The sequence below is a fragment of the Chionomys nivalis genome, chromosome X (assembly GCF_950005125.1).
Source record: "Chionomys nivalis chromosome X, mChiNiv1.1, whole genome shotgun sequence".
NCBI classification, from domain to species: Eukaryota; Metazoa; Chordata; class Mammalia; order Rodentia; family Cricetidae; genus Chionomys; species Chionomys nivalis.
Genome location: NC_080112.1, coordinates 95,626,593 through 95,650,097, shown reverse-complemented (window position 1 = coordinate 95,650,097; position 23,505 = coordinate 95,626,593). Strand labels below are relative to the sequence as shown.

At 36.5% G+C, this 23,505-nt stretch overlaps 1 protein-coding gene across 1 annotated transcript in view; it reads left to right on the top strand.

Annotated features, from left to right (window-relative positions):
* The window catches only part of Tbc1d8b (TBC1 domain family member 8B), a 79,806-nt gene that overhangs the window by 13,022 nt on the left and 43,279 nt on the right, over positions 1–23,505 (top strand). The window contains exons 2-7 of the mRNA XM_057760080.1: positions 1,887–1,997; positions 4,365–4,483; positions 6,031–6,256; positions 7,056–7,296; positions 11,629–11,836; positions 12,435–12,599. Coding sequence (XP_057616063.1) covers positions 1,887–1,997; positions 4,365–4,483; positions 6,031–6,256; positions 7,056–7,296; positions 11,629–11,836; positions 12,435–12,599 — 1,070 coding nt within the window. The remainder of the gene's footprint in view (positions 1–1,886; positions 1,998–4,364; positions 4,484–6,030; positions 6,257–7,055; positions 7,297–11,628; positions 11,837–12,434; positions 12,600–23,505) is intronic.

The window sequence follows — 23,505 nt, the reverse complement described above, 5'->3', positions numbered from 1 at the left end:
CAACCAAAGCTTTCAAAATAGAAAAGTAGATGTGCATATTGGAACCATTCCATAATATAATAAGGTAACACCTTATGCCTTATTGTGCTTGTAGTCAACAAGCCCAGAGATAGGAAACATAGTTACCCTCAGAGACCTTATATTCCAGAGAAGGAGGCACATATATTATATATGAAACACTTAGAAAGTAGTTGTAATAACCAACCTACTAAGTAAATACTCAGTTCTGGAGTGTAGAGTTTAAGTGTTATAAGTATTCAGAGAACAGGGGAAACATTATTGCTTGGCATCGCTACTAATGATTTCATAGGGGAAGTGGATCTTAAAGGAAATACGCAATTTGGATTAGCTGGACTTAGCTAGAAAACTTTTGTTAACATTTCTCAGTAAAAAGATAATTGTTCGGCAAAGACCCACGGGGAAAAATTAGCTAGCTATTTCAGAAAACAGAAAATTTTGTTCCAGGAAGTAGTAGGGAATATAGTCAGACAATTACAAAGAAACTAATTGAGCAAGAACCTTGAATTCAAAATTGAGGAATTAGGAATTGTTGAAAAGAAAATCCTTTTACTGAAACATTCTTAATAATGAAAATGTTTACCTTCAATTTACATATTTAAGATGTTCTTATACAATACAAAAAAGCTAATATAATGTTTTACTGTGTGCCAAGCAAATTGCTTTAAGCCGGTAATTCTCAACTTGTGGCTTATGAACCAGTTGGGGGCTGAATGACCTTTTCACAGGGGTAGCATTAACAAAATTGGTTGTGAAGTAGCAACAAAAATAATGCTCTGGTTGGAGTCACAACAGCATGAGGAAGGATATTAAAGGGTCGCAGTGTTAGGAAGGTTGGGAAGCCCTGCTCTAAGTGGTGTCTCCTTTCCCCTTTATGGTGCCCTTTCCAATGGATTCTTTATTGTCACCCTTATTTTACAAATGAGGGTGTAGAGATGGAAACTACTTTATTTCTTTTTTTTTTTTTTTTTTTTTTTTTGGAAACTACTTTAACAGGCTCAAATTTGAGTAAGTCACAAAGCCAGAATTCATTCTCACATAGTCTTTGGTACTAGATTCTTGTCTAATAAATATACAGCCTTCTTAAAGAACTTCTTAAGTACTGGAAATAAGATATTTGGACAATTGAGCCTCACATGTTTTTATTGAAAGATTATTTTCTTAAACACTTCTTGTTTTGATAAATATTAGTCTTTCCATTGTCCCAAATATGTATTTTTTGTTTGCTCTGTGTTATGTCTGGTTAGGTGTGGGTGTTTGTATGTGTGTGCATGTGCTTGGAGGCCAGAGGACACCCTTGAGCATTGTTCCTTAGATGTCATCTATTTTTTTCCCTTTGAATTGTGGTTTTCTTTTGGTCTGGAACTCACCAGATAGGTTAGGCTGGCTAACCAGTGATCCCCAGGGACCCAACTTGCCTCTGCCTCTCCAGTACTGGAATTACAAAGTATGAGCCATCATGTATGGAATATTTAATGTAGGTTCTGATGATTGGAATCAGGTCCCTGACTGAAGTATCTCCTTATCTTCTATATATATTGACTTTAACAAAAAGGTCTCAAAAAGACCCTTTAGAGTAGAATTAAAAAAAAAGTTCATAAATTGTCATTTGAATTGATATTTTTTTTAAAGATTTATTTATTATGTATACAGCATTCTGTCTCCATGTATGCCTGCATACCAGAAGAGGGCACCAGATTTCATCATAGATGGTTGTGAGCCACCATGTGGTTGCTAGGAATTGAACTCAGGACCTCTGGAAGAGCAGCCAGTGCTCTTAACCTCTGAGCCATCTCTCCAGCCCCTGAATTGATATTTTTTATCTCTTATAAAGTCTTTATGTTTACAATTTTTTTCTATTATCACAGGGCTTCTAGTTGGGACTCTCGATTCTGTCTTAGACTCTACTGCCAAAGTGGCTCCATTTCGCATCCTACACCAGACACCAGATTCTCAAGTTTACTTGTCAATTGCATGTGGTAAGTATGATTGTTTAAAAAGCCTTACAGTTCAAATATAAGCAAGATACTAAGATAATTATAGCAGAACTCAATGAGCCTCAAATTCCAAATTGAAGAGTTAATAATTACAGAAATGAAAATACTTTTGCTTGGGCTGGAGAGATGGCTCAGCTATTTAGAGCATTTCCTGCTCTTCCAAAGGTCCTGAGTTCAATTCCCAGCAACCACATGGTGGCTCACAGCCATCTGTAATGAGGTCTGGTGCCCTCTTCTGGCCTTCAAGCATACATGCAGACAGGATATTTTATACATAATAAATAAATTTTTTTAAAAAAAGAAAATACTTTTGCTAAAACATTCTTATTAATGAAGATTGTAATCTTATTTAAATGTATAAGATATTCATATCTAAAAACAAAATCAACTAATATTGAATGTCACTGTACACTAAGCGTTGTTACAAGTGCTTTGTATGTAGGAAAACTGAATATTCAAATTTCCTTATACTCCTCAGTTGTTCTAAGATTTGGAAGCAAGTTAAATGCAACTGTTCTTTGTGAGACTAGCAGTCCCACCTCCCTTTAAGAATGATTACAGGTTATTAGGAAATTAAAAGGCTAGTGAGCAGTGCAGATTCTGAGCAGGCATTGGTTACTGTGACTGCTGCCTGACTCCTTTATAAACTTAGTAATTCTTTACCAAACTGCTGGGAAGATTGGACCTTCCCCATTAAATACCAGTGTTCTTTCTTCTTCTAATAGTAACTGAAATAAGGAGAACATGGTTTATGGTAAGCCCAAAACTTAAAGATTCTTCCCTGAAAAAGTAGAAGCCTGACATTTGAATTTTTTATTTACATACCTGATGTTTCTCAAAACTTTGAAATATAACTTTGAAATATGAAGGAATGATTTGCAGGTACAGCTACATTATCATTCATACCCAGATGATCCAGAGCTTTCCACAGAATGTATTGTGGGTAGCGTGGGAAAGAGATTATGATGCGTCTTCCTAATAATACAAATCAGAATAATTTTAACTCATATGCAATATTTGTCTTTCATTTCTATGTCATTTCATTTCCATTGTAATATTGAACAAAACTAGAATCTCATAGTTATGGTCTTTTTAAATATTGACTGATTTCTTCTTTTCTCCTCCCCTCCTTTCTAAAGAATGTGTGTGTGTGTGTGTGTGTTTTTGAAAAAATACACATGAATTTGTAGACACATCATGTTTGTGAACATACAGCATACAATTACATTTATTAGGATGTGTAACTATGAAAGAAATTCTCCTCTAAATTTCCTTTAGTCATCCTGCTAATTCTGTTCTCCTGACTCTCTTAAATTATAGTCTAGCAAAACTAAATGAAGATAAGATTAAGAGAATTTTATAACCTCAGTTCTGAAACTTATTAGTCAAGATGGTTTTGAAAAGTCTTTTCTACTTTAAAAAAGTAAAATCTTGCCATTCTTGCAGATGAAACTGATATATAAGTATAATTCTTATTCATAAGATGAATAAATATCTACCTGGATTATAGAAAATGAACAATTTTGCAGTGTCAATAAAATTTTACTGTGATCCTCTCTATATCATGGGAACATTCTGTGCAGTCAACGCTATTTCTTTTTAATGATATCTGTATAATCCATATTTCCAGAAAGATTTTTAAAGATATTTGGTAATAAGAGAAGTGGGGCTGGTTAATGAAAGATTCTCCAAGTGAAGCAAACCTAGCAATAAGAATATTTAATATACCCCTCAATAAGACAGCTAAGACTGACGCTGGCGCAATAGGTCTTATGGTTTAATATTGCCACAAGGTTTCTGACTTTCATCATGCAATGTCTGTAAGTTTGCTGCGTGTTTTAGTGAATTCACTGGCTCTTACCAAAGGGTTTGTGTGTTTAGTAACCATAGTAAAAAGTCCACATTTGTACAGCAATGTGAAGGACTGTCACGTGCTTACTATTGTCAGTCTTGAAGAATTTAGACACAATGCTAGTAGTTGTATTTGACCAAGGGGTAAAATGTGAGTGGGTGTGTGTGTTTCCTACATGTTTCTTTGTAAAGATAATGGTTTCTTCTGGGCACTAATTACTGTTATCTTATTTTTAGAATTTTTATATTTCCTTATGAGTTATTTTTCTCCCATTTCATTAAGTATTGTATTTTTCTATTTATAATAAATTTAACTCTATTGTTTGTGCTCATGTATTCAGATGAAATAGGAATAAATATATTAATTTCTATATAGCCATCTTTTGTGAAAGTGACCAAGTAGTTTCATTTCCTTTTAAACTAAATTTGTTTGAATATAAAGAGAAGGTTTATTAAGGCGTTTCCCTTGAATCATTTTTACTCTATATTATTAATCAGGGGCCAACAGAGAAGAAATAACAAAACATTGGGACTGGTTGGAACAAAATATAATGAAGACTTTATCAGTGTTTGATTCAAATGAAGATATTACTAATTTTGTACAAGGCAAAATAAGAGTAAGTGGAACGGACGGGTGAATAAAGAAGATGTGGTATATATTCACGGTGGAGTTTATTATCGCACAAAGAAGAAATTATATAATTTGTAGACAGTGTATAGAATTGAAGATAACTATGTTAAGCAAACAAACCTAGTCACAAAGTCAAGTAGCCCATGTTTCTTTGATATGCAGAATTTAAATTCTACATCACTCACACAAAGTGAAGGATGCTACTACTTGGAGGAAGGAAGGGAACTAATGGGAACAGAGAGAAATGGGGATAAAATGAAAGACAAAAATTACATGTTTCTCTCATACACAGATTTAAATATATATTAAAATCTAGATTATAGAAATAGAAATACAATAAAACAACAAATATTGCATGTTTTCCTCATGCACAAATTTAAATATATATTAAAATCTACATCATATGCATGTGTATATATGACATTGAAATTGGGAGTAAGAAGGGATCTGTGGGAGTGGAGATAGCAGGGGACAAGAGAGGGTGATGGACATGAATTATGTGCAAAGTACAATGATATTTTATGGAAATGTCATAATGAAACCCAGTTTATACATATATACTTTTTTGGTTTTTAGAGACAGGATTTCTCACTGTAACAGTCCTGGCTGTCTTGGAACTAGCTCTTGTAGACCAGGCTGGACTCGAACTCACAGAGATCCACCTCTGCCTCCCAAGTGCTAGGTTTAAAGGCGTGTGCCACCACCGCCAGCTTTTTATATATTTCTTAAACAATAAGAAATTTTTAAAATTAACTTACCTTTAGCTTCATTACTTAGTTGGTATGAGTTCTGAGCCCTCAAATAAAATGTGCATGATTCCAAAAGAGAATAAGTGATATGGATGTATTCTGTAAATGGAGCACTAAAATGGAGTCTTCTTCAGGAAAGATTGGGGTGACATAGAAGGTCATCCTTTTACTGGCCCTTTTAATGCCCTTCAGAAGCACATGCCTGGATGCCAGGATGAGTGCTTCAGGAAATTGTGCAATGGCTTGGTTTTGGTGCTCTCGTGAACATTCCCAGCGGTGTTTTCATTTCACTGTCGCTTAAATAGGATTTTGAACAAAGCTTTTGTTTATTCAGAAGATGTTTGACACCTACATTTGTGATAGCTTCTTATAAAGGGAAAAAACACTGCTACAAAACTAAAGACAGCTGGGCGGTGGTGGCGCACGTCTTTAATCCCAGCACTCGGGAGGCAGAGGCAGGCAGATCTCTGGGAGTTCGAGACCAGCCTGATCTACAAGAGCTAGTTCCAGGACAGGAACTAAAAGCTACAGAGAAACCCTGTCTCAAAAAACCAAAAAAAAAAAACAAAAAAAAACAAAAAAAAAACAAACTAAAGACAATGTGCTCACCTCTATCCTAAGAGAAGTATGCATATGCAGACATGTATACATACAGCCTATATATCCATAGAGGTCTATTTGATCAATACCTAAAATGAGAAACTTAAGATCTATACTTAAATATGAAAAAGATTTTTGTTGCTAGGTGATGGTAAGTTTTCTGAAGCTATTTTATCTCTTCCAGGGACTAATTGCTGAAGAGGGAAAAGATTCTTTTGCTAAAGAAGATGATCCTGAGAAATTTCGAGAAGCTCTTTTGAAATTTGAAAAATCTTTTGGTTTACCAGAACAGGAAAAATTAGTAACGTATTATTCCTGCAGTTATTGGAAAGGACGGGTTCCTTGTCAGGGTTGGCTCTATCTAAGTACCAACTTTCTGAGTTTCTATTCTTTCTTGCTAGGATCAGAAAGTAAGTGTCTATTTATTGCTTTTCATGGCTTTCAATTTTCTCAATGACCTATCAACTCAGTGGTGTTAAGTTCTGTGTACAGTAATGGGATTGATATTGAAAGTAATTAAATTATATGTTCACATCAAAGAGGTTTCAACCACAGAAAGAATTTAAGAATCTCTATGTAACACAGGGAACAATTAAAATGTGGATAGAAAATCTTAGACATAAATTGAGTAGCAGATAAATTTTAAGCGATAAGAATCTAGTATATTACCACTTCTATCTTCTTAGAAGCTGTGTGCTTGCTTTCATATGTGTTTTAATTCTTGTTTTAAACATACAACATAAAGTAAGCCATTGTACCTCCTGATCTACATTTCATTTTGCAGCCACAAAGGATCAAATGGTATTATTTATGGCATATGTATAACTTTTACATCAATGGTTATATAATTAGATGATTGTATATAAAGAAACAGATTTAAACATCACATCAAAATCTTTTTCTAATTCTTTAAAATGGTATCTGTCCCAAGTATTGGATACATAACTCAGTGGTAGCACATGTCTGGCATGCATAAGGCCTTGGGTTCAATCCCAGCACCATTAAAAAGAAAAATCAAAAAGTCAAGAATATATACCTGTTTTTTAGAATCACTGATTATTATATATTTATTACAATGCCTCAAAATCTTAATTAACTTTGACTTCTAAAGTACTGTATTATTTTTCCAGTGGTCATGGATAAAAGAACTGAATTATGAACATAAATCAATATTGAAAATGTAATTGCACTTATAATTCTTATTTGCAGTTAAACTCATTATCTCCTGGGACGCAGTCTCAAAACTAGAAAAGACTTCAACTGTTATACTAACAGAGAGTATTCATGTATGTTCCCAAGGAGAGAATCACTATTTTTCAATGTTTTTGCACATTAATGAAACATACCTTCTTATGGAACAACTGGCAAACTATGCCATAAAGAGACTTTTTGATAAAGAAACATTTGATAATGACCCAGTCCTTGATGATCCTCTACAAATTACCAAAAGGTATTTCAATATTAATGTTTACTTCTCTTTTCATCTCTCATTTGTTGGGGATATGGGGGAGTCATGCATGCCCAGGCATAGGGATAGAGGTCAGAGGATAACTTGCAGAAGTCAATTCTCTCCTTCCACAGTGTAGTTTGTGGGGATCAAGCTCAGCTCCTCAGCCTTGGCAGCAAGGCTATACCTATACTCTCTGAACCTTTTCACTGGCCCCAATATTTACATTTTATAGTATTGTTTGGCTGTAAGAATAGTTTAACAATGATTAACATTAAAAGTTAAATGCTTTATATTATATGATAGTTTTTTTTCTTTGACATTGATCATTGATGTTTATATTTGTAAGTTTATTTGAATACATTTCAGAACTACTCCTCTGTGAAATTTAATTCTAAGATATAATGGAAGTTAGGTTTGGAAATTATTTTTTTAATTAAATAGGATTTATATTAGAGTATGTCTTCGTTCTGATTTCTGTTGCTGTGATGAAACACCGTGACCAAAGCAACTTGGGGAGGACAGGGTTTGTCTTATGCTTCTATATCTCTGTTCGTCATTGAAGGAAGTCAGGACAGGGACTCAAACTCGGCCAGAGCCTGGAGGCAGGAGCTGATGCAGAGGCCATGGAGGGATGCTGCTTACTGGCTTGTTCCCCATGGTTTGCTCAGCCTGCTTTCTTATACAACCCAGGACCACCAGCCCAGGGATGGCACCACCCACTATGGAGCCCTCCCCCATCATTCACTAACTAAGAAAATGCCAGGCAGTGATGGTGCAAGCCTTTAATCTCAGCACTTGGGAGGCAGAGGCAAAGTGAGTTCCAGGACAGCAGGGGCTACACAGAGAAACCCTGTCTCAGAAAAAAGAAAGAAAAGGAGGGAGGGAGGGAGGGAGGGAGGGAGGGAGGGAGGGAGGGAGGGAGGGAGGGAGGGAGGGAGGGAGGGAGGAAGGTAGGAATTAAGTAAGGAAATGCCTCACAGGCTAGCATTCAACCTGATCTCATAGAGGCAGTTTCTCAACTGAGGCTCCTTCCTCTCTGATGATTCAGCTGTGTCAAGTTGACTAGTGAGCACAAGGTAATTTCCAAAATGTAGAGAGTTTAATGTGGTTAGGCAATTCTAAATTTGTCTGTTTGTAGTCTAGATAACTTAAGTTCTAGAGTAGTTAAGCATATTGTTTAATTTTAAATTAATTTAGTGATACTATTAACATTTTTCTGTAGAGACAACTTAATAGAGCCAGTGGACCATAGGCTTTAGTTTCAAACTGGAGAAGTCTCTTAAAGTTCCCATTTCTCAGAGTCTTTGTTTGCTTCTCTGTCATTTCTTCCTCTGTGGGTCCTTATTAGGAATGAATGAAATGTGTGGTGGTTAAATATAAAAGAACTACACAAGTACTAATCATTATTAGCGCCTTCATCAGAAGTATCTGACTAGGTGGGAATGGGGACGTTCCTGGCACTTGGAAGACTGAGGCAGGAAGGTCATTAGTTCTGAGTCAGCCTGAGCTCTACAGGGAGGCCTTATCCTCCAGGAGGAAAAAGAGATTGACTGACTGATCATTGTTCATCATTATATTCAGTTTGCTAAAAGTGGACGGAGCCCTTTCATCTATTCAACACTTAGACAGTTGACTGAAAGGGACTTGGCAAAGGGGAGGAGGAAAGAAAAGCATTCAGAATTAGCTAGTGAAAGTCGTTTGGGGCAAGGAAGATGAGGATATAGCCTGGGAAAGTTTAAGAGAAACCTAATCCAGAGCCTTTGGATAGACTAGACTAAGTGATGCGGAGGTTTGTCATATACTAACTAGGCCCGATTGGGTAGCTAGTCATTTCTCACACAGTTCCTAAACTATTCCCAACATTCAGATGCAGAAAGATTACTTGATGAATCTGTGAGCTGAAGTTTTATACTTTATTACCAAAGTTAGGTCTCTGCCTGTTTTACAAATGGAACTCTTTCATTGAGAATTTAAGGCTCAGGGCTGGAGGGATGGCTCAGAAGTTAAGAACACCAGCTCCTCTTGCAGAGGCCCGGGGTTTGATTCTCAGCAACCATACAGTGGCTCATAGTTGCCTGTAGCTCCTTTTCCAGGAGATCTGATTCCTTCTTCTGACCTCCATGGGGACTAGGTACACAAGTGGCAAACAGACATACATGGAGACAAAACATTCATACAATAAAAATAAATATACGATTTTTTTTTTTAAAGAAAGGACTTAAGGCTGGAGAGATGGCTTAGTGGTTCAGAGCACTTAACTGCTCTTGCAGAGGACCCAGGTTCAGTTCCTAACACCCACATCAGGTGACTCACATCCACTTGTGTCTCCAGCCAGGGGATCTGCCATGCCCTGGCCTCAAACATCTACATGACATGCTCCAGATAAACTCATACAGGCATACCCACATTCACATAAACAAACACGATTTACAGATCCACTTCATATTGCATTAATGTTAGGCATTTGCTTTTGTAACGTTTTTCCTCGATTGACCACTAGAAACATTCTTTTAAAAATTATTTTCTTCTCCTTCACAGGACCCCACCCCTAGGTTAAGAAACACAGGTAATTAATGACTGCTAAGAAAGGAAGAGTTAGTTTTCCCTGGGGATGAGCTCCTGATTGGTTCACTAATATCAAGTGGCCAGCCCTAAAATCATATGCATACAAGTAATACTAGACAGATGCAGCAAGTTGTATTTATTTATTTATTCATTTATATATATATATGAATATATAATAAAGAATATATATAATAAAGAAAAAGAGGCCTTGAATTTAAGAGAGGCTGATAGGAAAGGGTAGGGCTGGAGGGAGGGGTGATATAATATTTAATTAAATATAAAACTGGGGGACTGGAGAGATGGCTCAACAGTTAAGAATACTGACTGCTCTTCCAGAAGACTTGTGCTCAATTTACAGCACCTACATAGTGACTCACAACCATCTGTAACTTCAGTCCCAGGGGATTCCAACACCCTCTGGCCTCTTCAGGTACTGTGTACACAGAATACACTGATCCATATGCAGGCAAAACCCCCATACACGTAAAGATAAATAAAAAGGGGAAAGAATCCAAAATTAAAAAAAACTTTTAAAAAGTAAATTTGTTTACCTTACATGTCAATGAATTGCCCATTACCAAGTCTTTATTTAAATGAGATTTATTTAAATGAGCATTTTGAAAGCCACACATATCTAAATCTCTAAACATCTTCCTGAAGAAGTCCTCAGATCCCATTTGTAATAGAGCATCTTTATTGCTTCCGTTTGCTGTACAAGTAAGTGCTCTATAGTGGAAACAATCTGCGAGCACAATTGCAAGCATTTAGTGTAGATCCATTCATGCGTTTTTAATAAAATCAATTTGAAAATGTTTGCAGAAATAGGGCTTAACACAACAGACTCCTTTTCCTTTTATAATAGTGTGTCACAGAAACTTTTCTATCCACACGAATGGACTGTCAGTCATCCAGTTAGTAATAGTGAAATAACCCACCAAATTCCAACTTAAGTTTGAGTAAAACTTTACATGGGTTTCTGGTTATATATATCAGGATTAATTTGTTAGACATGATAAAGTACTACACTTTCAAACAGTAGGTGCAGGAAGGCTGAATTTAGTTTCCATGTAGCTGGCTTTGAGTTAGAACTTACATAATTTTCTTACTACCCCAGATGGCATTGCTGCTTAGCACAAGGTCTTTAGTGCTCCTGGAAAAATCATGCTGTTTAGAGCAACAGCTTTGTATTTATCTATTTATCTGTCAGTTAACAAGGTTCATCTTTGTTTACCAATTCCTGTCCCATGCCCAACATGGTGCAGGCAGTGTTGTTCTGTTCTGCTCCAATCTTGGATGTTTTAAACAATCTTGCAAAATTCTGCCGAACTGAATCTTGATGTTCTGTTTTATACTCTGCTTTTCCTCTTTGAACTTTAATGCCACCAATTTCAATTACCTAATTTTATTTATATAACTGCAGGATTTTCTAATAACCACATATGTAAATTACTGTATTCCAAGGTTGGTTTTCGCCATTATTAGTGTTATAATATTGGTCCTTCAGAAAATCACCCCTAACAGCTTATTTTGAGGCCTATAGTTCTCTAACTTTTGTGAGTCTTAATTTATGAATAAAATGAAATTGGAAAAAAATAAATGAAATGATCAGGAATCTGTTATTTTTCCATATAAGAATCCATTCAAGAACATACTACTTGATGTTTAATCTTTATGCTTTATGGTTTCTGTTGATTAAATCAATATAGATATGTGCATACTTTAGAATTCATCGTTTGAGCTCCTCCTTCCCATTGCTCTTTTCTACAGAGGTTTGGAATATCGGGCCCACAGTGAGCAATTCAAAGCCTTTTTTAGGCTACCCAAAGAAGAGACTTTGAAAGAAGTACATGAATGTTTCTTATGGGTACCATTCAGCCACTTCAGTACTCATGGAAAAATGTGCATTTCAGAAAACTACATCTGCTTTGCTAGCCAGGATGGGAATCTATGTAGTGTAATCATTCCATTACGAGAGGTAATATAAATTTCAGTGTATCTAAGTTTGTAATTTATGGCATACCCTTTCATTCTGTGAATTAGCAAAAGGCCCAGTAAATGTGTCCTCTTAGCAATATACAATAATCATTGAAGCACAAAATTCCTCTTCAAGTTAAAAACACTAGCATGTGAGATACTTTTAATTTCCTTTCAGTAAAGCTTTGCCAAAAGTGAAAGTGGGAAAAATTTGAAAGCAGATAAAGGTTTAGAGTGGCACAAAATAAACTTGATCATTCTGACCCTTAAGATTACCAAAATTTAAGACTGTCACATTTGATGTACTTGTTTAGAAAGAATGGATTTGGAGACTTTCATGACAGTGAAAAATCAGTACTCATCACTGATTGTTTTGTCTATGTTGTCATTTTTAAAGGCCATATTACTTTAGCTTTTCCCTGGAAAGGTAAAATAACTTGAAATGAGAAGATTTGTATCATCATTAGCACAGATCTCTCTCTGAGTAAGTCATACCCCAGACCAAAACTTTCAGCCATGACAGAGAAAGCCAAACACTATCTGAATGTGTCAGCACTGGGAGAAAATGTGATTCACTTATTTATCTTCTTACTCCCCAGGTCTTAGCTATAGATAAAACTGACGACTCCAACAGATCCATCATCATCAGCATCAAAGGAAAAACAGCTTTTCGTTTCAATGAGGTTAAAGACTTTGAACAACTGGTGGCAAAACTCAGGCTCAAGTGCCGAGCAGCTTCAACTCAATATGACCTTAGTACAGAGGTAATTTCTATAGCCATCACATAATTTTGCAGAAAAGCTTATGTTTAGAATAGTCTATTCTTTCAAAAAGGAATTTATAGTAATTGTTCTATTTGTACCTTTATTTCTTATTATAAAAGCCTAAATCTAAAGAAATTATATACTCTATACTATGCACAGAAGTAAAAATTAAGGACTTTAACGTGTTTAGGAACTAATGTTTAAGAAATACTATTAATTTGATCTTCCTACTGTACATGCTGTTTTTCAGTAAGCACAACTTATATGTTCTTCCAACTTGACTTTTAACCCAATCTATGTTTGGAGAATATAACAGGACCTTACTGGGGCTGAAGAGATGGCTCAGTGGTTAAGAGTACTGGCTGCTCTTACGGTGGAGCTTGGATTCACTTCCCAGCCCCCACACTGGTTGGGTCAGAACCACCTGTTACTTCTGTTCCAGGGGAACTGATGCTTTCTTCTGGTCTCTGAAGTTATTGAATGCACGTGGTGCACATACATAATATGCAGGCAAAACACCCATCTACATAAAGTAAAATGAAAAATTGAAAATTTTCCTCTTATTACTGCAGAAATGCAATTTTAAACCATATTAAATATTTTAATGGCTAAATGTTCAGCTTTACCAACAGAATTTGATTCTAGGAAAAACAGTGGCATAGGCATTTACTAGCAAAGTATTATGGGAGGGGGATGATGAGATGGCTTCGCAGGTACAGGGACTTGCCACACAAGTCTGACAACTTAAATATGATTCTTAAATTAAGGATGAAAGAAGAGAACTAACTCCACACACACAAGCACAAGAATAAGTCGATAAAATAATTTTTAAATACAGAATGATTTTTCTATGAGCTTTAAATTATAAAAATATTAGCGATAATAAATACTCTGAAAAAAGAGTAGTTAAGACCTGATCTTTAATGTCTTTCCAGGAAAGGTAGACTGATTGAACTCAAATGAATTTTCAATTCAGAAGCCAGGAGCTCTGTGTTTTTACATATTTATAAAATGTATCAAATTGAACCATATATTTTAATTAAGGATTCAAAGATAAATAATCAAAATTGACTTTGCTGATTATATTACTTTATTTAGATTGACATATAGAGCCCTTTCTCACTGTAGAGTGAAGACTGAAAATATGCCAGTTCATTTATAATGCAGTATAGGTAGATGAAGCCTTCCCTTCAATAAAGCACGGTGTTTTAATTTATGTCATCTTAGTACCAGGTGCAGAATCCTCATGTAGGCCACGAAGAATTTTTATTGCCCATACTTTCACATAAATTTTTTTCAAATTTCCTTATCCAGAATACTCCTTAGCTTGATGTGAAAACACAAATGAAATCTAATCAGTCTTGATAATTACTCTCTTAGTACTCTCATATAATTGCTTACATAAAATTTGTTATGTCCTTACTCCTTCAGATTTAATCTGTGTTAGATCCAGTATTCTGAGTATTCTCCCGTTTTCTTTAATGTATTTGCCTCTGTAATGTGGGAAGAACTGCAATTTTTTTCTTGGAAGTCTCACATTCCTATGATAGCTGAGTATCTGCCATTGTCAAAAGATTTTGTTTCAAAATGTTTCCCATTTCTCTGGATACATCAGAATGCTAAGGATTTTTAGTTTTTCTTACCCATTTTAGAGGCTTTGGTATAGATACATTCAGAAAGCTTACTAATCAGTATAGCAGTTTGCATGGAAGCATGATTTTGAATTCTCATATTTTATTTTCATTGAATTTTAAGTCTCTCTGTCTCTCTGTGTGTGTGTACTCTTGCATGAACACACATGTCTTAGTGTTCATGTGGCTATCATAGGACAACTTGTGAGAGTCACTTCTTTCCTTCCACCATATTGGTCCTGGTGATTGAACTCAGGTCAACAACCTTAGGAATAGGCACCTTCACCTGCTAAGCCACGTCACCAGCTCAGAACTGAAGGTTTTCATCTTAGCAGTGATGAAGAATTTTGACCCATTTTAGTATTATCTGTATATTTCTAGCTATATCTATATTCATCAAAAAATTAGTAAAGAGAAAGCCTTTTAAAATAAGAGATAGGGGCCTTTAATCCCAGCACTTGGGAGGCAGAGGCAGGCGGATCTCTGTGAGTTTGAGGCCAGCCTGATCTACAAGAGCTAGTTCCAGGACAGGCTCCAAAACCACGGAGAAACCCTGTCTCGAAAAAAAACAAAATAAATAAATAAATAAATAAATAAATAAATAAATAGGAGATGGGGGCTAGAGACATATCTCAGTGGTAGACTACTTGTTTAGAATGGGTAATATCTAGCATTAAATGCCTAGCACTTTAAAAAAAAAGCCAGTGCAATTTGATTTCTAAATAACAAAAGTTGTTGCTTCATTCTTCTATAGCTATGATCAACTTACCTAAACAATGAGAAAAATGCATTGTGTAATTTTAATAAATCCAGTGACTTTTATACTACAAAACTCTTAAAAATCTAAATCCCAGAGTCTAAATCAACAAATCTAAATCCCAGTATAGAAAGGACTGCAGGAAGTTTGTCCTTTATCATATGAGGACATAAATGCCACCAAAAGTAATTGGGATTATGCATAAGCACCAGCTCTGTCCAAATTTTAACTAGGTATCAATTATAGTGTTCCATGGTTTCGTAAGTTACACTAAAACCTGGGTGCATGAACAGGTTTTATAAAATTCTGACCAACTGCTTAAAAAATATATTAATCTTGTTTTTGAGGTGTACAGTAAGGAAATATTACTAAATTTTGAAGCCACTAAATATGAGAAAATTTGACTCTTTTAGCTTAGCTTGAGCTAGACTAGAAAGCACTGCTAGAGCTCCTTTTAAATTGTATTACAAATTAATCCTGACGATAGAGCAGTGGTCCTCAGCCTATAGGTCTCAACCCCTTTGGGGGATCGAATGCCCCTTTCACAGGCCTCACATATAAGACCATCAGAAAACATAGATATTTCCATTAAGATTCATAACCGTAGCAAAATTACAGGCATGAAATTGCAACAAAAGTAACTTTATGGCTGGGCGTCACCACGGCACAAGGAAACGTATTACAAGGGTTATAGCATTAGAAAGGTTGAGAGCGTCTGCTCTAGAATGTCAAGAAATGTCGAACTGGTTTATGCCTTACTGTGTTCAGATAGGCAAATTTCAACAAATTATCAAGGCATATGTAAATGTATCTAACTGGTGCTTGATTTTGCTTAATTTCTATGTTTTTAATTATAAGTATTGAGTTCCAGGAACACTTATTGATAGAATGATATATTGCCTAATTCTAGAATTGCAAATAAAAGGTGATAGAGCTGGAACCTGTAACCTCAGCTACTGGGAGGATAAAGCAAAAAAAGAAAAAGATTGCAAGTTTAAGCAGACCCTGTGTAACTAAGGGAGACCCTGTTTAAGAATTAAAAAAATAAAAGACTAGGAATGTGTCTCAGTATTATTGCACTTATATAGCATGTATATATCCCTGGATTCAATCCATATTTAAAAGACAAGGGAGGTTTTTTTTCATCAAGGACATTTATCTTACTATTATTAATACATTTTATTATTTGAGGACTTCATACTTGCATAGAATGTATTTTGATATGTTCACCCCTACTCCTTGTTACTCCTCCCAAATCACTTCCCAGCCCCTCCCAGCTTCACGTTTTTTCTTTTTTTTAAGAACCTACTGAATTCAGTTTGTGCTGCCCATATATGCATGGATGTAGAGTCATCAGCACAAAGAAGCATTTTTGATGAAGAATGAGAGCTGTAGTAATGTATAGCTATAAGAATATGTGTTCAGAGGCAACTTCATGTTATATCATTCATTTAGTCAAATAATAGTTTACCCTGGGACCTATGAGCTTCCCCAGCCATGGGTTCTTTGTCACATTTACAGTACTAGCCATATGTTTCTTCTTTTGGAGTGGGCCTTGAATCCCATCAGAAAGCAGTTGATCACCCCTGTGATATTTGCGCCAATATTGGACCCATCAATGTATATTACTAGGCCACTCACAGGGTTCACAGCTAGATAAAACTGTTGACATATTTCTCCCTCAGCATCCTGAACAGCAGCACCTTTTGGTACTATGCTAGGTGCCCAGTAGGGGGAAATCTCCCTAGGCAGTATTAGCTTAATTCTGCGTGTCCAGGAGCACAGTGTGTGGTGCTCAGGAGCAGCAGCCTTAGCATCAGGTAGCCTGTACGTTTAGGTTGTCTCTAGGATAACTTAGGAAAGTAGCCTGGGCTGTTTATTTGAAACCCATGGCTTCTGGGAAGAAGGTTTTCCCTTGTGCTGAGTAACTCCAAGTGTGTGTGTGTGTGTGTGTGTGTGTGTGTGTGTGTGTGTGTATGTGTGTGTATGTGTGTGTATGTGTGTATGTGTGTGTGTATGTATGTGTGTCCTCTCATCACCTCTTCCATTTAACATCACCTGTATTCTAATTTTTCCCCAAAGGAAAACAAGAATACAGACAGAAATAGTAGTTAAACCCACATAACTGATTTTTGCTTACCTTAAGAATAAGGAAATACTAGCTAGAGACATCCCTCTTTAGGTAAAGGCACTTACCACCACGTCTAACACCCTGATTTTGATCCCTGGTGGAAAGGGAAAATTGATTCCAGCAAGTTGTCTTTTGACACACGACACACAGACACACACACATATATGTGTATATATATATATATATATATATATATATAATTTTGTTAAAGAATAAAAATGTGTGTTTTCGGTGGCTACAATTAAAAATAGGTATATAGATTAATGTCTGAGTTAGGAAACCAGAAATTTTGTTAGAAATATAATTAGCAACATATTTTAAATTATAGAGTATGCATGGGATGCCATTTACATTAAGCTTCTGGTATTTGAAAGAACTATTTCTCTGTAAAATTTGTCTTTTTAAATTTATAGCTCAACTCTGTCTCCCAATCACTATTGATTGTTCTGTGTTTATAAGTTATTTTAAGTCTGTTATTTTATAGAAAGGTTATACACAAAGAAATATTAACCTTTGCCCTATATTTCCTTCACTGTTAAAGCCATATCCTATTTCTAAAATCAGTGTTTGATATAAAAAAGAAAAATGGGAAAAAAAGGCTTAAGGGTACATGCCGTAAAATAAACGACCTATATTACTTTCTAGATGGGACTGGATGTTGCTTTCTAGATGGGATTGGATGTTGCTTTCTAGATGGGACTGGATGTTGCTTTCTAGATGGGACTGGATGTTGCTTTCTAGATGGGACTGGATGTTGCTTTCTAGATGGGACTGGATGTTGCTTTCTAGATGGGACTGGATGTTGCTTTCTAGATGGGACTGGATGTTGCTTTCTAGATGGGACTGGATGTTGCTTTCTAGATGGGACTGGATATTGCTCAGGCAACAAAATGTCTGAGTGCCAAGTTTATTGCTTTCATAATTGCGAGACCCAAACCCATGCCATTTAGAAGTGCTATTAGCTTGAGTTCCAGGACAGCCAAAAAGCTACACAGAGAAACCCTGTCTCAAAAAAACAGAAAGGAAGGAAGCAAGGAAGAAAGAAATGGTATTAGCCATGAAGTAAAAGTCAGAGGAAAAAAAAACAATCCACAAGAATAAAGCTTTGTTGCTTAAATAATCTACTTCATTGCACTCTTTAACAATTCAAATGTTAAATTGTTTCAAACCACTGTCTTTGTGGGTGAATGTGATTTTCTGACTGCCTCAGAGGTAATTATGGATGCTACTAGAATACTTGCTAGTGCTCTTGTAAACTTATATTTAGGGTTTTTTTTTTTACTTAAGAGTTTATTTTTTTATTTCTCCTCTTGAATACTTTTCTAATACTTTGAATAGTATTATCAATAGATAATCGGTGCCTCGGTCGTATGGTTTAAATCAAATAATGTGCATTGCTTGAGATTCGACTTGCAAACATCAATTTTTCTGTCTATATTTACAAAATATAAGATGCTGCTTTCCATCTACCCCATCCATGAACATCATTTTTATCTTTCTAAAGCTGGTAAAATTTGAGGGGGTCAAATGATTTTTCTTTGAAATCACTTAAAATCTCTGGCATAGTAAATTTTCAGAAGCAGTGTAAATGGTATGTATTAGAAGTAAAAACAGATGTAATAAAATCGCATGGAAATACAAATAACGTAGGATAGATAAACCAAGACTAAAAGCTGGGCAAGATGGTCCATGCTGGTAATCCTAGCACCCCAGAGACTGAGGTTGAAGGATTCTAAGACCCAGGCAAGCTTTAACTATGAGACTCTCTCAAAAACAAAAGTAAAACAAGCAAACAAAAAAATTTCTGTAGTAGAAAATCAGAGCTTCCTGATTTTAAAATGTACTATTCAGCTATAGTGAACAGCACTGTCATTGAAGCATTAGGATAGACACATATGAATGTAATATGGTTTTTTTTTTTAACTCTTTGGGAGGCCTGCCACCCAGCTCCCAAATCATCACATGGAGACATTCTCTCATGTGAATACCCAACCTAAGCTTGGCTTATTTCCAGCCACTTTTTCTTAAATTATCCTTTTGTCTTAAACCAACCTTTGCCTCTGGGCTTTTACCTTTCTCTATTTCTGTGTATCTTTTGTTTCCTTCTTACTCCATGACTGGCTGTGTGGCTGGTCCCTCGCATCCTCCTCTCCTTTTTTTTGCTCAGCGCTCTTCTCTTTTTCTCCTATTTATTCTCTACCTGCCAGCCCCAACTATCCCTCTCCTGCCTAGCTATTGACCATTTAGCTCTTTATTAGGCCCATCAGGTGTTTTAGACAGGCAAAGTAACACAGCTTCACAGAGTTAAACAATGCAGCATAAAAGAATGCAAAACATCTTTGCATCATTAAACTAATATTCCACAGTATAAATGAATGTAGCACATCTTCAACTAATATTCCACAACAGTAATGGAATGAAGAGTATAGAAATAAACCTTACCATTTATCATCCATTGATTTTCCAACAAGGATAGAAGGCAATTCGGTAAGGCCTTAAAGTCTTTCCCCAAATGATTTTGGGACATAGATAACCATTTACAAGAAGTGTACCTGGACTCTGTCTTTAAAACACCTATAAAATGGATCAGAGAACAAAACTAAATCTGAAACTTCACAAGTCTTAGAGTAAATGTAGCAATGAGTCATTATGCCTTTGAATTGAGGACCGATTCCAATAGGCATTTCTCCAAAAGAAGATAATGAAATAGCCAAATAAGCACATGGAAACCTTTTCTGTATTGTTTGTTGCTAGGGAATTTCAACCTAAAACCATAATAGGATGCTATTGATTCATACCCGCTAGCATAGCTATTATTATAAAGGTTGCTAATAACAGTTCAGGAAGATACAAACAACTTGAAAATCCCGTGGACTGCTGCTTGGAATACAGTTAGTTCCTCAAAATGTTGACCATATATTTACCATATGCCCAGTAATTCTACCCATCGATATCGACCCATGAAGACTAACCATTCTCACAACGACTGTTCATAGAAGTGTCCAGTGAAATTATTCATAATCACTATTTTAAAAAGAAACTGTCTACAAAATGATGATTAAATGTAATATGTTCATACAGTGGCATGTTTTCTTAGTTAGGGTTTCTATTGCTGCAACAAAACACCATGACCTAAAAGCAAGTTGGGAAGGAAAGGGTTTATTAGGCTTATGCTTCCATACCAATGTTCATCACTGGAGGAAGTCAGGACAGAAACTCAAACAGGGCAGGAACCTGGAGGAAGGAGCTGATGCAGAGGCCATGAAGGGGTGCTGCTTACTGGCTTGCTTCCCAGGACTTGCTCAGCCTGTTTTCTTTTTAAAAATTATTTTGCCGCACACTGTGGCCCCGGTCTATGCTCTATGCGCTAGACCCCAGTTGGCGAGCTTTGGGCAAGGGGCTGGAGGTTGAGAACACAGACACAGAGACAGACCAACACGCGGACCTTTAAACACTGATACAAAAAGCCCCTCTTTATTTGCACCATGGAGGCTTAAATACACTGTGTTGTAATATGAGCAGCAGGGCTGCGTCCTCGGCACCCAGTCACTCGCATGGCTAGCTTATGCCCCGAAATAATTACACAGAAACTGTATTCTTTTGAACACTGCCTGGCCCATTAGTTCTAGCCTCTTATTGGCTAGCTCTTACATATTGATCTAACCCATTTCTAATATTCTGTGTAGTACCACGAGCTGGCTTACCAGGAAAGATCTTAACCTGCGTCTGTCTGGAGTGGGAGAATCATGGCGACTCACTGACTCGGCTTCTTTCTCCCAGCATTCTGTTCTGTGATGGAGGTGGTTCTTGTATTTTATCTGTTGCTTTCATTGGTTAAGTAATAAAGAAAACTGCCTTAGCCCATTTATAGGCCAGCCCTTAGGTGGGTGGAGTAAACAGACAGAATGCTGGGAGAAAGAAGCCGAGTCAAGGAGTCACCATGATTCTCCCACTCCAAACAGACGCAGGTTAAGATCTTTCCTGGTAAGCCAGCTCGTGGTATTACATAGAATATTAGAAATGGGTTAGATCAATATGTAAGAGCTAGCCAATAAGAGGCTGGAGCTAATGGGCCAGGCAGTGATTAAAAAAATACAGTTTCCGTGTAATTATTTCGGGACATAAGTAAGCCATGCGGGCGGCCGGGTGCCGGGGACGCAGCCCCGCCGCTCATATTACAACAGTTCTGTTTACTCCACCCACCTAAGGGTTGGCCTATCAAATGGGCCTAGGCAGTTTCTTTATTAATTAACCAATGAAAACAACAGATTAGAAAGAAATCACTCCCACATCATTTCCCCTTTTTCTGTTTAAACAAAAAAGAAAGGCATTCACTTTAACATAGTAAAATTACATATAGCAAAACAGTTATCAAGCAAGAATTACAGTTACAATATTTATATCTATTTTATCTTTTATCATAACTAAGGAAAACTATAACTATAACTAACCATTCTTCAACTCCATCAAAGACTCCAGAAGGATATATTACCTAAGTAAACAAGAAGTAAGAAACTTCAAACTCTAGAAATGACAGAGACATCTCGCTGCCTGGACAGTCACCCAAAGTTCTTTTGTACTGTTGGGGCATCCATCTTCAGCCCTCAGGCCCATAGTATCCAGCAGACATTTTCATCAAGCAGGAAATTCCAAAGACAGTTCAGTTACTTTTTGCTGTGTCCTGCAGAATGTCTCGCAGATTCTTTCATGAGTCAGGAACCCCAAAGAATTATCTCACCTTTAGGCAAGTTCAGCAGTCCTCTCTCTGCGGGTTCTTTGTGTCCAATTTATGCATCAGTCCATGCAAGAGTAGTTTCTTGCCCAAATGGCTATCAAACTCCATAAGGATCCTCTTCGATGCCCATCTTCTTCTTGAAGTAGATTGGTGCTGCCAGGAGCAGACGTGTCTCATTGAAATGAAAAACCGTAAGTTATTAAAACATTTTAAATGCCATATTCTGCAGTCTTTGAAAGATATGAAGAATGTCTATGTAACTGAAATATATCTCTATATATCTAGAAAATTTAACTAGCATGACTACAAGCTTGACTATTATCAATGATTATCCATCAACAATCTATATTTCCTAATTATACATTACATTTTAAATGAACTACACAATCACAATACCTTAATCAAGATCAGAAATACATATACATATAACAAAATTGACCTTAAAATCCATACTAATGCAAGTTATTCATATCTATATCATATTCCCCTTTAAATGTAAAAGAACTTTTATAAACCATATTTGGGAACATGGGCGCAGTTTTTTCTCTCCAAACTGCTTCCTGCTGAATGGGGCGTCGTTAATTAGGCCTTTCATGGTATAACCTGTGTGCCAGGGTCATCTCAGTCGACAGTTGAGTGAAGTAATTTTTTGAAGGTGTTCACAGCAACCTTTCAGGAGGGCGTGGTCTATCATACCATATCGGGATAGAAACAATCCACAGGGTCTCGTCCTCTGTGAAAACAAAAGAAGAACCTCTCCAAAGCATCATATCCTTAGACCCAAATTCTGAAATCATGATACCTTTAGAACATACATGTAGTTTGGCAGACCACACAATGAAATGTCTCTCTGTATTTAGCTCCTTCACAGTCAAAAATTTTAAAGAAAACACAATAATACAAAGAATCCAGACTCTCTGTGAATTTTCCATTTCTACGTGGCTTATTTTTCTTTATTTCTTTTAATCTATAACTATCTGTACTACGTCTCTTTAAAGACTTTACCCTTTTTTTAAAAAACCATTAACTTTATTCTCTATATTTTTTCTTCTCTCTCAAGCCTACGTACACTCATCCAACACTGTGGTCTTTTATGTCTGAATCTGTTTTATTGTGAATCTGTAATTTTTTTTTTTACTATGCAGGAGCATTTCTTAAAATGTTAAGCACTTCTTAAAAGTTGCACCATGTACAGGTAATACGGTACCGCCTGTGTCCTGCCCAGTCTAAACCTGAACTGCGCTGTTATTATGGTAATTATGGTAGTTCTTGCCAGAGACCAGCACAGTTCAGCATGGTGGAGCTGAGCCACTCCTGCCTCAGAGCCATTTGGCGCCCCTGAGCCATACACAGTTCCAGGCACACAGCAGTCCACATTGCCATGAAGCAAGCCGTAGCACTTTACTCCAAATGCTCCATTCAAAAGCTCTGTCTCCCGCAGGAGCCAGACAGAGATCGCAATGGTGGCACAGCCTAGAAAGCCGGCATTTTAAAACAGCCAGTTTTTTTCCTGCTGCTGAGTCAGGACAATTTATTTGCAGCACGCAACCCACAAACAGCAAAAAACTGTCTTAAATTCTCTCTCTCTCTCCTTTTTAAGCCCTCTCAGGTTTTACATGGAGTTCATTAGCATGTTGGGTGCCACTCTGTTG